The 15,800-nt window shown below is 43.4% G+C and overlaps 2 protein-coding genes across 2 annotated transcripts; both read right to left on the bottom strand.

Annotated features, from left to right (window-relative positions):
• Positions 1 to 1,219: 1,219 nt before the first annotated feature.
• Positions 1,220 to 9,446, bottom strand: LOC124471979. The gene is made up of 7 exons (XM_047026656.1): positions 9,147 to 9,446; positions 8,947 to 9,066; positions 8,753 to 8,871; positions 8,499 to 8,649; positions 8,265 to 8,383; positions 7,603 to 8,189; positions 1,220 to 1,265 (listed from the first exon to the last, which is right to left on the bottom strand). The coding sequence occupies exons 1-7, from the start codon at positions 9,412 to 9,414 to the stop codon at positions 1,220 to 1,222; spliced, it is 1,410 nt and encodes a 469-aa protein (XP_046882612.1). The 5' UTR covers positions 9,415 to 9,446.
• A 2,270-nt stretch (positions 9,447 to 11,716) lies between these two features.
• Positions 11,717 to 13,785, bottom strand: LOC124471976. The gene is made up of 7 exons (XM_047026654.1): positions 13,486 to 13,785; positions 13,286 to 13,405; positions 13,092 to 13,210; positions 12,838 to 12,988; positions 12,604 to 12,722; positions 12,140 to 12,528; positions 11,717 to 11,822 (listed from the first exon to the last, which is right to left on the bottom strand). The coding sequence occupies exons 1-7, from the start codon at positions 13,751 to 13,753 to the stop codon at positions 11,717 to 11,719; spliced, it is 1,272 nt and encodes a 423-aa protein (XP_046882610.1). The 5' UTR covers positions 13,754 to 13,785.
• Between the last annotated feature and the right edge of the window lie 2,015 nt (positions 13,786 to 15,800).

Raw genomic sequence — 15,800 nt, 5'->3', positions numbered from 1 at the left:
TTCTCTGCATATAGGGAGGGAATTAAACCTTGTTTCAAGGATTCATGATTTAATGAGAATGTATCTTTAAAAACAAGCACGTGTACACTTACACTCCATACAATAACCATTTTAGCATGAGTCTCAGCTGAAACAGTTACAAAACCCTTCAGAAAAAGAAAAAAAAAATTCACTCCAACCCAATTTATTTTCTCCAATATTACCTCAACTGTGGGCTCTTCAGCTGTTTCCTTTCAGAGGTTGGCAGACCAAAAAGGAAGTCTAATTTATAGTGAGAAGTCACATTAACAGAGTCCTGACTTAGTTCAGCTGGCTAACACGCATTTCAAACACTCAACATGCAAGTTGAACAATGCTCAAACAAAACCAATGTGAGTTGCAATAACCAACAAGCCATAGAAAATGACACGCGACAAATGCAATTATTTAGTATATACTTATATAAGGATTCATGATTTAAAGAGAATGAATCTTTAAAAACAGGCGTATGCACACATTTACACTCCATCCAATAACTGTTTTAGCACGAGTCTCAGCAGACCAGAAGTCACATTAATGGAGTCCTGATGAAGTTCAGCTGGCTGAAATGCATTTCAAACACTCACCATGCAAGTTGAACAATGCTCAGACAAAGCCATTGTGAGTTACAATCACCAACAAGCCATGGAGAATGACACACAACACAAGTGTAAAGTTAAATAATGATTTTTAAAGTGCACGTCTCACTGAAATATGAAACGGTGAAAAGGAATCGTTTGATAAGTCACTGAACAGGGGGAGGGCGTTTAGGGACAAGTCCTCAGGAGTAGGTGGAGGAGGGAGTGCACCACTGCAGCGAGGCATAGCGCTCGTAGTTCCATGGGAACTGTCCAATATACCCAGGGTATTGAGGTAACCCAGGGTAAAAAGGCAACTGCCATCTGAGAGTCTGAGGAGCCCCCAGTATCAGATGAGTCTGAACTAGTTGGTGCAGCGCTCATCATGGATGGCATTTTAGGATTAGAGGGTGCAGCTCTGATAGTGGCAGTCGTTGATAATGGTGTGGGGAACCTAGGGTATTGAGGTAACCCGGGTATTGAGGTAACCCAGGCGTCTGAGGATCTGTGGGTGTAGTTCTTGTTGAAAATGGTGTGGGGAACCTAGGGTAGAGGTAACCCAGGGTAGAAAGGCAACTCTGCCAACTGAGTCTGAGGAGCCCCCAGTATCAGATGAGTCTGCACTAGTTGGTGCAGCGCTCATCATGGATGGCATTCAGAGTGGGGAACCTAGGGTATTGAGGGAACCCGGGAGTATTGAGGGAACCCAGGAGTATTGAAGATCAGCAGGTGCAGCTCTCGTTGAGGCAGTTGTCGGAAACATTCTGGGGGACGCGAGGTATTGAGGAAGTTCTGTGCAGCCCTAGTAGGGTCAGTTGTCGGGAAAGTTCCAGGAAACGGACCCTGGAAACTGGTACCCACGGTAAGAAGGCAGCTCTGCGGACTGAGAGTGGGAGGAGCCCCCAGTCGTTGGTGTAGCCGTGGTGATGGATGGCATCAGAGGATCCACAGGGCCAGTGTGAGATGGGCAGGATACCGAAACCTCTTGACCATTAGCATGCAGGACAAGAACATGCTTATTATCCTATAAAACAAAAGATGTGGTTTTGGAATGACCCAAAGACAATTTGTACATTTGTAAGTTATTATTGGACTATACCTTTATCTTGATGCAGGGTTCTTTGTAAGGAGCAGTAATCAACGTTTCTCTGGAGTGTGACACCATAGCAAATCCACAAAGTTCTCCAGAAGACAGCACGGGTTTCCATACATCATAGACTAAAAGGAAATTCTCCTTTTAAGAAATGGAATGGTTCAACGACCCTAACAAGTATGGTTTTTGCGAACTAAATGCAATAGATTAGATGGACTTTTTAAATGAAGTCCAATTTACCTTTCACTTTGAGTGAGTCTGCTCCAATATTACCCATATTTAACACCATTCCGTAAGTGAAGCAGGTTACAGAAGGTGAAGAGGGGAAAAGGGGACAAGACATTGTCATGGATTCCCTCCATAGTCTTAGATACAGTACATGATCACCACCCTGTAGAAAGAGTACTTGAGTTCACTTCTCATTCAATGATTGGAGTAGCCTTTTGAAGGGCAGTCATGACAGCGGCATCCCTTATAAAATCATTCATGTGTACCTGTTCAGTTACATGGCAGCCTTTGTATGGAGCTACAAATAGCACCTCTCTGCTGGACCACCTCACAGAGAAGCCACAATGAGAAGGCATTCGATTCAACGGAATGAGAGACCCTTCACCTGCAGAAAGCAGAAGCTCAGCTCATCTTACCAGCCAATTTCAATGGAAAGCCACAGTAATGCATCAGACCTCACCATTGTCAACCAGAAAACGGGGCATCCGCTGTCCTTTCACTCGCAAGGTCATTGCGTCATCAGAGCACTGCACCAAAGGCCTGATGCGTTTTAGTTTGCCATTCATCAACAGGTGCCGAGCTGAAAATAAAAGGTAAAGCCCAAATAAATAATTGAGCGACCACGAAGCACACGTTAAATTGAGAAATTTGTCTACTCACAATCCACATCCGCTGAGTTAGTCTCATAATCGGAATCAAAGGCAAGAGATCCTTTTCGAGTTATTACACCAGTTGAGGTTCCAGGCTCTGCGTAATTACGACCGTCTCTTCTAAACTTTGTCCCAATTTTGGTCGAATCGGTATCTTCATTGTTAAGCCTTAATGGGCTCATAGCACTTATACTCCCATACGAAACTGCTACTAAAGACGTTAAAGTCACCAGTAGGCCTACCATGGAGCACAAAAAGGGATTGATCCTTGACACCATGTTGGAAGAGTCTTTCGATTCGCAAACATACCACAAGCGGCCAATTGGTTTTACACATCATCTTTAAACTGCTCACTTAAATCCGTCTACCAATCACATTTTTGTTAGTGGGAGTAATCATTCAAACACACCTGAAGTGCAATTGAATCACAGTAAGACGTGACGTGAATGTAGACATAGTAGACTAATGCATTCACGTGTGAGCTGTGGATACTGCAACGGACCACCTACTGAAGGAGACTGTTATTTGACATGTAGGCTATGGCGAGTGGATAGTTCAATAGACTTTGGTATGTAGTAGCCTACATGTGCTTTTACGTCGGCATGTGAAAATGACATTTAATTTACCAAGTAGATGAGTGGGATTAAATTGGCAGTGCTTTTGTCCAAAAATAAAATAGGCAAATATGTAGGCATATAGGCCTTCATAAGATTTTTTCAAGTTTCGGAGTTCATTCAAAATATAGAATCTGCAGTGCTTAGCAAAAAGTAAACAATTACACAAACAGTAGCATCAAGAAAAAGGTTTAAGCATGCATATTTTTATGAAACAGCCAGTAGTACTTTAGAGGAGTTATCTGTAAGATTTGATTGTCCTACATCATACATCTTGTGTTTTTTGCTTGTTACTATCTGTTCTTTGTAAAGGAGGATCATACACTAAAAGTAAAAAGATCTGTGCACACTTGAAGGAAAGCTGACAAAACAAAGCAACATGCATTTCTCAGATTGATATAGGCCTAGTGGGATTAAAAGATTACATGCATGACTTTATTCAAATACAATCTCTATATTGGTTATTGGTGCTGTGCCTTAGTCAACCCTGTAATGGAGTGGTAGACGTTTAAGCCATGACTGCAGACAAATAAATGGTCTAAAGACAAATAAACAGTGAAAAGAGATGGTTTTGTTTAACGCTTCTACAGCTTAAAGGCCTGCTATGTCATCAGCACCCATCATAATATATCTTTTTCCAGAACGACAGCTGATACCCTTGACATATAACACCTGTGTGTGGGACCACAGTCTGTGTGGGACCACAGTCTGTGTGGGACCACAGTCTGTGTGTGGGACCACAGTCTGTGTGTGGGACCACAGTCTGTGTGGGACCCCTCCTTGTTTCTATAAGTAATGGGATAGAGATGGGTTCTGGTCACCACCTGTAGCCCCAGAGGTTTGTGGTGTCTACTCCCTAGCGTTGAAATTGTCAGGAACTTAACATAAGTATCAGAGGCAGTCTCAACAACGCCCACCCGCAAATCAAATCAAATCAAATTTATTTGTATAGCCCTTTTTACACGCAAGCATGTCACAGAGGGCTTCACATGCGCCCATAGAACTGCCCCTCAACCAACCTAAACCCTCAAGGAAGACAAGGAAAAACTCCCAGAAAAACTCCCACCGGGAGAAAAAATGGAAGAAACCTTGGGAGGAGCAATTCAGAGAGGGATCCCCTCCTCCAGAGACGGTTGGTAAGAGAGAGGAGCAGAACACAAGCTAAACATAGTCATACAGTGTCAATGGGTTTTGAAACACCAAAATCCATTGTTCGGCTTTATAGACGTTGGATGGGACCGGGAAACTCGCTGTTGGCCGTCATGGAGACTGGATTCCGGGTGACGACCTGGTTCAGCGTTGGCAGACCGACGACCAAGCAGGTCCTGACAGCTCAAACCCCCCACACCACAGGGAATGTGTGGGGGGGGGACAGAGAGGAGAGCAGGGATTAGAGAATGCCAGGAGCAGCTAACAGTTACAGTCAAAATAGAATGAGATCCCCACCGGTCAAGTGTGGACTAGTGCAGCAATTTAACAGAGCAAAAAGGGTATTTGATGCAGCCCCACACACCAAAACAACGACAGCCCCCCTCAGTTGGAACATGAAATCTGTTCCAGGGGAAAGAACTCTAAAGTAGGTTATACTTATACGAATAAGGATGAAAACAGCCAGTCCCCCGTTGTCTCCAACTAGTAATAAAAACTATAACAGTAACAATATACAGCAACGGAACTATAATAATAATAATACTAACAATATACAGTAACAGGTTTACTTTATTTGTAACATCTAGCTGGGCAATGTGAACATAAGCTATAATTAAAATTTAAAAGTTACATGTGATACACACATAGGCAAGCACACATCCCAGGTTTACATAGAAAGTACACACATACTTCCCTTTAACAATCATAGAATTGACTAAACAAGAACGTTTTTAATCTAGTTTTAAATGTCGAGACAGTATCAGCTTCCTTAATTGAGATGGGTAATTTGTTCCAAAGAAGAGGTGCTCTATATGAGAACGCCCTACCTCCAGCAGTTTTTTTCTTAACTTTGGGTATTACCAGATAGCCGGCATTTTGAGATCTTAGAGACCTTGCGGGGCAATAGGGTGCAAGGAGACCGGAGAGGTACAGTGGTGCCAATCCATGCAGAGATTTGTAAGTTAGTAGTAGAACTTTGAAATCAGCTCTGGCTTGGATAGGGAGCCAGTGTAAAGAGATAAGAGTCGATGTTATATGATCAAACTTTCTAGTTTTAGTCAATAGTCTAGCAGCAGCATTTTGCACCCGCTGTAAGTTTTTTAGGTAGGTAATTGGGAGGCCAGAGAACAACACATTGCAGTAGTCCAATCGGGACGTAACAAAAGCATGTATTAGTTTTTCAGCATCATCCTTTGAGAGGAATTTTCGTATTTTGGCAATATTACGTAGATGGAAAAATGCTGTTCTGGTGATTTGCTTAATATGGTACTCAAATGAAAGGTCTGGGTCCATTGTGACTCCCAGATTTTTTACCAGCTGGCTTTGAGATACTTTGACGCCGTCTAAGTCTAAGGTTAGATGGGATAAATTATTTCGGTGTTTTTTCGGACCAAAAATTTGAACCTCGGTTTTATCCGAATTAAGAAGAAGGAAATTTGCAGTCATCCAAGTTTTCAACCCGGAAACACAGGTTTCCATAGCATGTGGAAATTCTCCCGGCTTTATAGACATGTATAGCTGAGTATCATCTGCATAGCAGTGAAAATCTACCCCAAAACTTCTAATTATGTTTCCTAAAGGCAACATATAGAGTGAAAATAACAGAGGGCCTAAAACTGAACCCTGTGGTACTCCGTATTTTACAATGGAGCTCCTGGATGAGCAACCATCATAGTGGACATATTGTGATCTATCAGATAGATACGATCTGAACCACTGAAGTGAAGTACCAGAAATCCCAACATAGTTCTCCATACGTTCCAGGAGAATCTCATGATCTACAGTGTCAAAAGCTGCACTTAGGTCTAGAAGAACAAGGACAGAGCTAAAGCCCGCGTCAGAGGCTAATAATAGATCATTGACTACCTTGGCTAATGCAGTTTCAGTGCTGTGGTGAAGACGAAATCCAGACTGGAGAGGTTCATAGAGCTGATTTGAGGAGAGGTGCTCAGTGAGCTGTTTTGCCACAGCTTTTTCCAAAATTTTGGAGAGAGATGGCAAATTTGAAATGGCAAATGGCAAACCACACAGGAAATTAAATCTTTTACCTCCACACAAATACTATTCCATCAGGTGACATGGCTTGTTCATCAGAGCTATGTACAGTTTACAGAAAGGCAAGGCTAACAGCCTACTCTGCAATCGAACAAAGGTTGGGTGAGATCATTCTGAAATTGGAAACCGAAAAATGAGTTTCTAATGATCTGCCAGGTCTGTACCCTGTGGTTTTAATCTGGCTGCAGAAAACTGTAGAGCATGTCTGCCTGGGCTGCTGTGGTGGGCAGTCAGGGATGGAGCAGTACACATGGTACGTGTCAGACTAGAGGAAACAACAGATGTATAATGTTAGACATGAGATGACAGGGCTGTACATATAAACTGAACTAAAAGGTAGTGTAGCTGAGCAAGGTTTGTGTGTACATGTTCAAAGGTGATTTGAAAAGACATCTTTCCATGCATCTTTATAATATTGCTGTGTTCTCTGTATGCGTGTGATTGCTACCTATTGTTTTAGATATTGATGAGTATGGTACAGAGCTGGAGCAGTGTCTCCCCTCCCTCCCTCCCCCCCCAAAACCTACTTAGTGCCCAAGACTTACTGAGTGCTTAACAAAATGTTGTCAATAACCTGAGACCATAACCCTCTTTGCATATAAGGGGTATTGAAGAAGCCTCGTTTCAAGGATTCATGATTTAAAGAGAATGAATCTTTAAAAACAGGCGCGTGCACACATTTACACTCCATCCAATAACTGTTTTAGCACGAGTCTCAGCAGACCAGAAGTCACATTAATGGAGTCCTGATTAAGTTCAGCTGGCTGAAATGCATTTTAAACACTCACCATGTAAGTTGAACAATGCTCAGACAAAGCCAATGTGAGTTACAGTCGCCAACAAGCCATGGAGAATGACACACAACACAAGTGTAAAGTTAAATAATTATTTTTAAAGTGCACGTCTCACTGAAAGATGAAATGGTTACAACATTTTAAAAGGAATCGTTTGATAAGTCACTGATCAGGGGGTGGGCGTTTAGGGACAAGTCCTCAGGAGCAGGTGGAGGAGGGAGTGCACCACTGAGGCGAGAACCAAACCCTGGAATCCTCCTCTGGTCCTCGACACCAGCAGTAGTGGAAGACCTGGGGGTCCCTGCTGGAGCCAGTGTAACACTCGACTGAGGGGACGGATCATCCTGGTACATGACTGAGGATGCGACCATATGATGTCCCCCCTTTAGTTTCCAAGGACTGTAAAGGGCTGCCTTGTTGTACCCAGATGCTACAGAAGTGGGTCTGGGGAACCCAGGGTAGGGAGGGAACCCTGGGAATTGGGGGTAAGGAGGAAGTTCTGGCATCTGGGGATCAGCTCTTATGATGGCAGTTGTTGGCAACGGTGGAAAGAACCCAGGGAAATTTGGGAACCCGGGGTAGGGAGAGAGCTCTGGTGTCGAAGGAAACGATCCGGGGAACCTTGGGTATTGAGGGAACCCGGGGTATTGAGGGAACCCGGGGTATTGAGGGAACCCGGGGTATTGAGGGAACCCGGGGTATTGAGGATCCGTGGGGGCAGCTCTCGTTGAGAATGGTGTGGGGAACCTGGGGATTTGAGGAAGTTCTGTGGGTGCAGCCCTAGTAGGGTCAGTTGTTGGGAAAGATCCAGGGAGCGGACGAGACCCTGGAAACTGTTGGTACCCACGGTTAGAAGGCAGCTCTGCGGACTGAGAGTGGGAGGAGCCCCCAGTCGTTGGTGTAGCCGTGGTGATGGATGGCATCAGAGGATCCACAGGGCCAGTGTGAGATGGGCAGGATACCGAAACCTCTTGACCATTAGCATGCAGGACAAGAACATGCTTATTATCCTATAAAACAAAAGATGTGGTTTTGGAATGACCCAAAGACAATTTGTACATTTGTAAGTTATTATTGGACTATACCTTTATCTTGATGCAGGGTTCTTTGTAAGGAGCAGTAATCAACGTTTCTCTGGAGTGTGACACCATAGCAAATCCACAAAGTTCTCCAGAAGACAGCACGGGTTTCCATACATCATAGACTAAAAGGAAATTCTCCTTTTAAGAAATGGAATGGTTCAACGACCCTAACAAGTATGGTTTTTGCGAACTAAATGCAATAGATTAGATGGACTTTTTAAATGAAGTCCAATTTACCTTTCACTTTGAGTGAGTCTGCTCCAATATTACCCATATTTAACACCATTCCGTAAGTGAAGCAGGTTACAGAAGGTGAAGAGGGGAAAAGGGGACAAGACATTGTCATGGATTCCCCCCATAGTCTTAGATACAGTACATGATCACCACCCTGTAGAAAGAGTACTTGAGTTCACTTCTCATTCAATGATTGGAGTAGCCTTTTGAAGGGCAGTCATGACAGCGGCATCCCTTATAAAATCATTCATGTGTACCTGTTCAGTTACATGGCAGCCTTTGTATGGAGCTACAAATAGCACCTCTCTGCTGGACCACCTCACAGAGAAGCCACAATGAGAAGGCATTCGATTCAACGGAATGAGAGACCCTTCACCTGCAGAAAGCAGAAGCTCAGATCATCTTACCAGCCAATTTCAATGGAAAGCCACAGTAATGCATCAGACCTCACCATTGTCAACCAGAAAACGGGGCATCCGCTGTCCTTTCACTCGCAAGGTCATTGCGTCATCAGAGCACTGCACCAAAGGCCTGATGCGTTTTAGTTTGCCATTCATCAACAGGTGCCGAGCTGAAAATAAAAGGTAAAGCCCAAATAAATAATTGAGCGACCACGAAGCACACGTTAAATTGAGAAATTTGTCTACTCACAATCCACATCCGCTGAGTTAGTCTCATAATCGGAATCAAAGGCAAGAGATCCTTTTCGAGTTATTACACCAGTTGAGGTTCCAGGCTCTGCGTAATTACGACCGTCTCTTCTAAACTTTGTCCCAATTTTGGTCGAATCGGTATCTTCATTGTTAAGCCTTAATGGGCTCATAGCACTTATACTCCCATACGAAACTGCTACTAAAGACGTTAAAGTCACCAGTAGGCCTACCATGGAGCACAAAAAGGGATTGATCCTTGACACCATGTTGGAAGAGTCTTTCGATTCGCAAACATACCACAAGCGGCCAATTGGTTTTACACATCATCTTTAAACTGCTCACTTAAATCCGTCTACCAATCACATTTTTGTTAGTGGGAGTAATCATTCAAACACACCTGAAGTGCAATTGAATCACAGTAAGACGTGACGTGAATGTAGACATAGTAGACTAATGCATTCACGTGTGAGCTGTGGATACTGCAACGGACCACCTACTGAAGGAGACTGTTATTTGACATGTAGGCTATGGCGAGTGGATAGTTCAATAGACTTTGGTATGTAGTAGCCTACATGTGCTTTACGTCGGCATGTGAAAATGACATTTAATTTACCAAGTAGATGAGTGGGATTAAATTGGCAGTGCTTTTGTCCAAAAATAAAATAGGCAAATATGTAGGCATATAGGCCTTCATAAGATTTTTTCAAGTTTCGGAGTTCATTCAAAATATAGAATCTGCAGTGCTTAGCAAAAAGTAAACAATTACACAAACAGTAGCATCAAGAAAAAGGTTTAAGCATGCATATTTTTATGAAACAGCCAGTTGTACTTTAGAGGAGTTATCTGTAAGATTTGATTGTCCTACATCATACATCTTGTGTTTTTTGCTTGTTACTATCTGTTCTTTGTAAAGGAGGATCATACACTAAAAGTAAAAAGATCTGTGCACACTTGAAGGAAAGCTGACAAAACAAAGCAACATGCATTTCTCAGATTGATATAGGCCTAGTGGGATTAAAAGATTACATGCATGACTTTATTCAAATACAATCTCTATATTGGTTATTGGTGCTGTGCCTTAGTCAACCCTGTAATGGAGTGGTAGACGTTTAAGCCATGACTGCAGACAAATAAATGGTCTAAAGACAAATAAACAGTGAAAAGAGATGGTTTTGTTTAACGCTTCTACAGCTTAAAGGCCTGCTATGTCATCAGCACCCATCATAATATATCTTTTTCCAGAACGACAGCTGATACCCTTGACATATAACACCTGTGTGTGGGACCACAGTCTATGTGTGGGACCACAGTCTGTGTGGGACCACAGTCTGTGTGGGACCACAGTCTGTGTGTGGGACCACAGTCTGTGTGTGGGACCACAGTCTGTGTGGGACCCCTCCTTGTTTCTATAAGTAATGGGATAGAGATGGGTTCTGGTCACCACCTGTAGCCCCAGAGGTTTGTGGTGTCTACTCCCTAGCGTTGAAATTGTCAGGAACTTAACATAAGTATCAGAGGCAGTCTCAACAACGCCCACCCGCAAACCACACAGGAAATTAAATCTTTTACCTCCACACAAATACTATTCCATCAGGTGACATGGCTTGTTCATCAGAGCTATGTACAGTTTACAGAAAGGCAAGGCTAACAGCCTACTCTGCAATCGAACAAAGGTTGGGTGAGATCATTCTGAAATTGGAAACCGAAAAATGAGTTTCTAATGATCTGCCAGGTCTGTACCCTGTGGTTTTAATCTGGCTGCAGAAAACTGTAGAGCATGTCTGCCTGGGCTGCTGTGGTGGGCAGTCAGGGATGGAGCAGTACACATGGTACGTGTCAGACTAGAGGAAACAACAGATGTATAATATTAGACATGAGATGACAGGGCTGTACATATAAACTGAACTAAAAGGTAGTGTAGCTGAGCAAGGTTTGTGTGTACATGTTCAAAGGTGATTTGAAAAGACATCTTTCCATGCATCTTTATAATATTGCTGTGTTCTCTGTATGCGTGTGATTGCTACCTATTGTTTTAGATATTGATGAGTATGGTACAGAGCTGGAGCAGTGTCTCCCCTCCCTCCCTCCCCCCCCAAAACCTACTTAGTGCCCAAGACTTACTGAGTGCTTAACAAAATGTTGTCAATAACCTGAGACCATAACCCTCTTTGCATATAAGGGGTATTGAAGAAGCCTCGTTTCAAGGATTCATGATTTAAAGAGAATGAATCTTTAAAAACAGGCGCGTGCACACATTTACACTCCATCCAATAACTGTTTTAGCACGAGTCTCAGCAGACCAGAAGTCACATTAATGGAGTCCTGATTAAGTTCAGCTGGCTGAAATGCATTTTAAACACTCACCATGTAAGTTGAACAATGCTCAGACAAAGCCAATGTGAGTTACAGTCGCCAACAAGCCATGGAGAATGACACACAACACAAGTGTAAAGTTAAATAATTATTTTTAAAGTGCACGTCTCACTGAAAGATGAAATGGTTACAACATTTTAAAAGGAATCGTTTGATAAGTCACTGATCAGGGGGTGGGCGTTTAGGGACAAGTCCTCAGGAGCAGGTGGAGGAGGGAGTGCACCACTGAGGCGAGAACCAAACCCTGGAATCCTCCTCTGGTCCTCGACACCAGCAGTAGTGGAAGACCTGGGGGTCCCTGCTGGAGCCAGTGTAACACTCGACTGAGGGGACGGATCATCCTGGTACATGACTGAGGATGCGACCATATGATGTCCCCCCTTTAGTTTCCAAGGACTGTAAAGGGCTGCCTTGTTGTACCCAGATGCTACAGAAGTGGGTCTGGGGAACCCAGGGTAGGGAGGGAACCCTGGGAATTGGGGGTAAGGAGGAAGTTCTGGCATCTGGGGATCAGCTCTTATGATGGCAGTTGTTGGCAACGGTGGAAAGAACCCAGGGAAATTTGGGAACCCGGGGTAGGGAGAGAGCTCTGGTTTCGAAGGAAACGATCCGGGGAACCTTGGGTATTGAGGGAACCCGGGGTATTGAGGGAACCCGGGGTATTGAGGGAACCCGGGGTATTGAGGGAACCCGGGGTATTGAGGATCCGTGGGGGCAGCTCTCGTTGAGAATGGTGTGGGGAACCTGGGGATTTGAGGAAGTTCTGTGGGTGCAGCCCTAGTAGGGTCAGTTGTTGGGAAAGATCCAGGGAGCGGACGAGACCCTGGAAACTGTTGGTACCCACGGTTAGAAGGCAGCTCTGCGGACTGAGAGTGGGAGGAGCCCCCAGTCGTTGGTGTAGCCGTGGTGATGGATGGCATCAGAGGATCCACAGGGCCAGTGTGAGATGGGCAGGATACCGAAACCTCTTGACCATTAGCATGCAGGACAAGAACATGCTTATTATCCTATAAAACAAAAGATGTGGTTTTGGAATGACCCAAAGACAATTTGTACATTTGTAAGTTATTATTGGACTATACCTTTATCTTGATGCAGGGTTCTTTGTAAGGAGCAGTAATCAACGTTTCTCTGGAGTGTGACACCATAGCAAATCCACAAAGTTCTCCAGAAGACAGCACGGGTTTCCATACATCATAGACTAAAAGGAAATTCTCCTTTTAAGAAATGGAATGGTTCAACGACCCTAACAAGTATGGTTTTTGCGAACTAAATGCAATAGATTAGATGGACTTTTTAAATGAAGTCCAATTTACCTTTCACTTTGAGTGAGTCTGCTCCAATATTACCCATATTTAACACCATTCCGTAAGTGAAGCAGGTTACAGAAGGTGAAGAGGGGAAAAGGGGACAAGACATTGTCATGGATTCCCCCCATAGTCTTAGATACAGTACATGATCACCACCCTGTAGAAAGAGTACTTGAGTTCACTTCTCATTCAATGATTGGAGTAGCCTTTTGAAGGGCAGTCATGACAGCGGCATCCCTTATAAAATCATTCATGTGTACCTGTTCAGTTACATGGCAGCCTTTGTATGGAGCTACAAATAGCACCTCTCTGCTGGACCACCTCACAGAGAAGCCACAATGAGAAGGCATTCGATTCAACGGAATGAGAGACCCTTCACCTGCAGAAAGCAGAAGCTCAGATCATCTTACCAGCCAATTTCAATGGAAAGCCACAGTAATGCATCAGACCTCACCATTGTCAACCAGAAAACGGGGCATCCGCTGTCCTTTCACTCGCAAGGTCATTGCGTCATCAGAGCACTGCACCAAAGGCCTGATGCGTTTTAGTTTGCCATTCATCAACAGGTGCCGAGCTGAAAATAAAAGGTAAAGCCCAAATAAATAATTGAGCGACCACGAAGCACACGTTAAATTGAGAAATTTGTCTACTCACAATCCACATCCGCTGAGTTAGTCTCATAATCGGAATCAAAGGCAAGAGATCCTTTTCGAGTTATTACACCAGTTGAGGTTCCAGGCTCTGCGTAATTACGACCGTCTCTTCTAAACTTTGTCCCAATTTTGGTCGAATCGGTATCTTCATTGTTAAGCCTTAATGGGCTCATAGCACTTATACTCCCATACGAAACTGCTACTAAAGACGTTAAAGTCACCAGTAGGCCTACCATGGAGCACAAAAAGGGATTGATCCTTGACACCATGTTGGAAGAGTCTTTCGATTCGCAAACATACCACAAGCGGCCAATTGGTTTTACACATCATCTTTAAACTGCTCACTTAAATCCGTCTACCAATCACATTTTTGTTAGTGGGAGTAATCATTCAAACACACCTGAAGTGCAATTGAATCACAGTAAGACGTGACGTGAATGTAGACATAGTAGACTAATGCATTCACGTGTGAGCTGTGGATACTGCAACGGACCACCTACTGAAGGAGACTGTTATTTGACATGTAGGCTATGGCGAGTGGATAGTTCAATAGACTTTGGTATGTAGTAGCCTACATGTGCTTTACGTCGGCATGTGAAAATGACATTTAATTTACCAAGTAGATGAGTGGGATTAAATTGGCAGTGCTTTTGTCCAAAAATAAAATAGGCAAATATGTAGGCATATAGGCCTTCATAAGATTTTTTCAAGTTTCGGAGTTCATTCAAAATATAGAATCTGCAGTGCTTAGCAAAAAGTAAACAATTACACAAACAGTAGCATCAAGAAAAAGGTTTAAGCATGCATATTTTTATGAAACAGCCAGTTGTACTTTAGAGGAGTTATCTGTAAGATTTGATTGTCCTACATCATACATCTTGTGTTTTTTGCTTGTTACTATCTGTTCTTTGTAAAGGAGGATCATACACTAAAAGTAAAAAGATCTGTGCACACTTGAAGGAAAGCTGACAAAACAAAGCAACATGCATTTCTCAGATTGATATAGGCCTAGTGGGATTAAAAGATTACATGCATGACTTTATTCAAATACAATCTCTATATTGGTTATTGGTGCTGTGCCTTAGTCAACCCTGTAATGGAGTGGTAGACGTTTAAGCCATGACTGCAGACAAATAAATGGTCTAAAGACAAATAAACAGTGAAAAGAGATGGTTTTGTTTAACGCTTCTACAGCTTAAAGGCCTGCTATGTCATCAGCACCCATCATAATATATCTTTTTCCAGAACGACAGCTGATACCCTTGACATATAACACCTGTGTGTGGGACCACAGTCTATGTGTGGGACCACAGTCTGTGTGGGACCACAGTCTGTGTGGGACCACAGTCTGTGTGTGGGACCACAGTCTGTGTGTGGGACCACAGTCTGTGTGGGACCCCTCCTTGTTTCTATAAGTAATGGGATAGAGATGGGTTCTGGTCACCACCTGTAGCCCCAGAGGTTTGTGGTGTCTACTCCCTAGCGTTGAAATTGTCAGGAACTTAACATAAGTATCAGAGGCAGTCTCAACAACGCCCACCCGCAAACCACACAGGAAATTAAATCTTTTACCTCCACACAAATACTATTCCATCAGGTGACATGGCTTGTTCATCAGAGCTATGTACAGTTTACAGAAAGGCAAGGCTAACAGCCTACTCTGCAATCGAACAAAGGTTGGGTGAGATCATTCTGAAATTGGAAACCGAAAAATGAGTTTCTAATGATCTGCCAGGTCTGTACCCTGTGGTTTTAATCTGGCTGCAGAAAACTGTAGAGCATGTCTGCCTGGGCTGCTGTGGTGGGCAGTCAGGGATGGAGCAGTACACATGGTACGTGTCAGACTAGAGGAAACAACAGATGTATAATGTTAGACATGAGATGACAGGGCTGTACATATAAACTGAACTAAAAGGTAGTGTAGCTGAGCAAGGTTTGTGTGTACATGTTCAAAGGTGATTTGAAAAGACATCTTTCCATGCATCTTTATAATATTGCTGTGTTCTCTGTATGCGTGTGATTGCTACCTATTGTTTTAGATATTGATGAGTATGGTACAGAGCTGGAGCAGTGTCTCCCCTCCCTCCCTCCCCCCCCAAAACCTACTTAGTGCCCAAGACTTACTGAGTGCTTAACAAAATGTTGTCAATAACCTGAGACCATAACCCTCTTTGCATATAAGGGGTATTGAAGAAGCCTCGTTTCAAGGATTCATGATTTAAAGAGAATGAATCTTTAAAAACAGGCGCGTGCACACATTTACACTCCATCCAATAACTGTTTTAGCACGAGTCTCAGCAGACCAGAAGTCACATT

The sequence above is a fragment of the Hypomesus transpacificus genome, chromosome 9 (assembly GCF_021917145.1).
Source record: "Hypomesus transpacificus isolate Combined female chromosome 9, fHypTra1, whole genome shotgun sequence".
In the NCBI taxonomy this organism is placed as follows: Eukaryota; Metazoa; Chordata; class Actinopteri; order Osmeriformes; family Osmeridae; genus Hypomesus; species Hypomesus transpacificus.
This window is presented reverse-complemented; position numbering and strand designations above follow the sequence as displayed.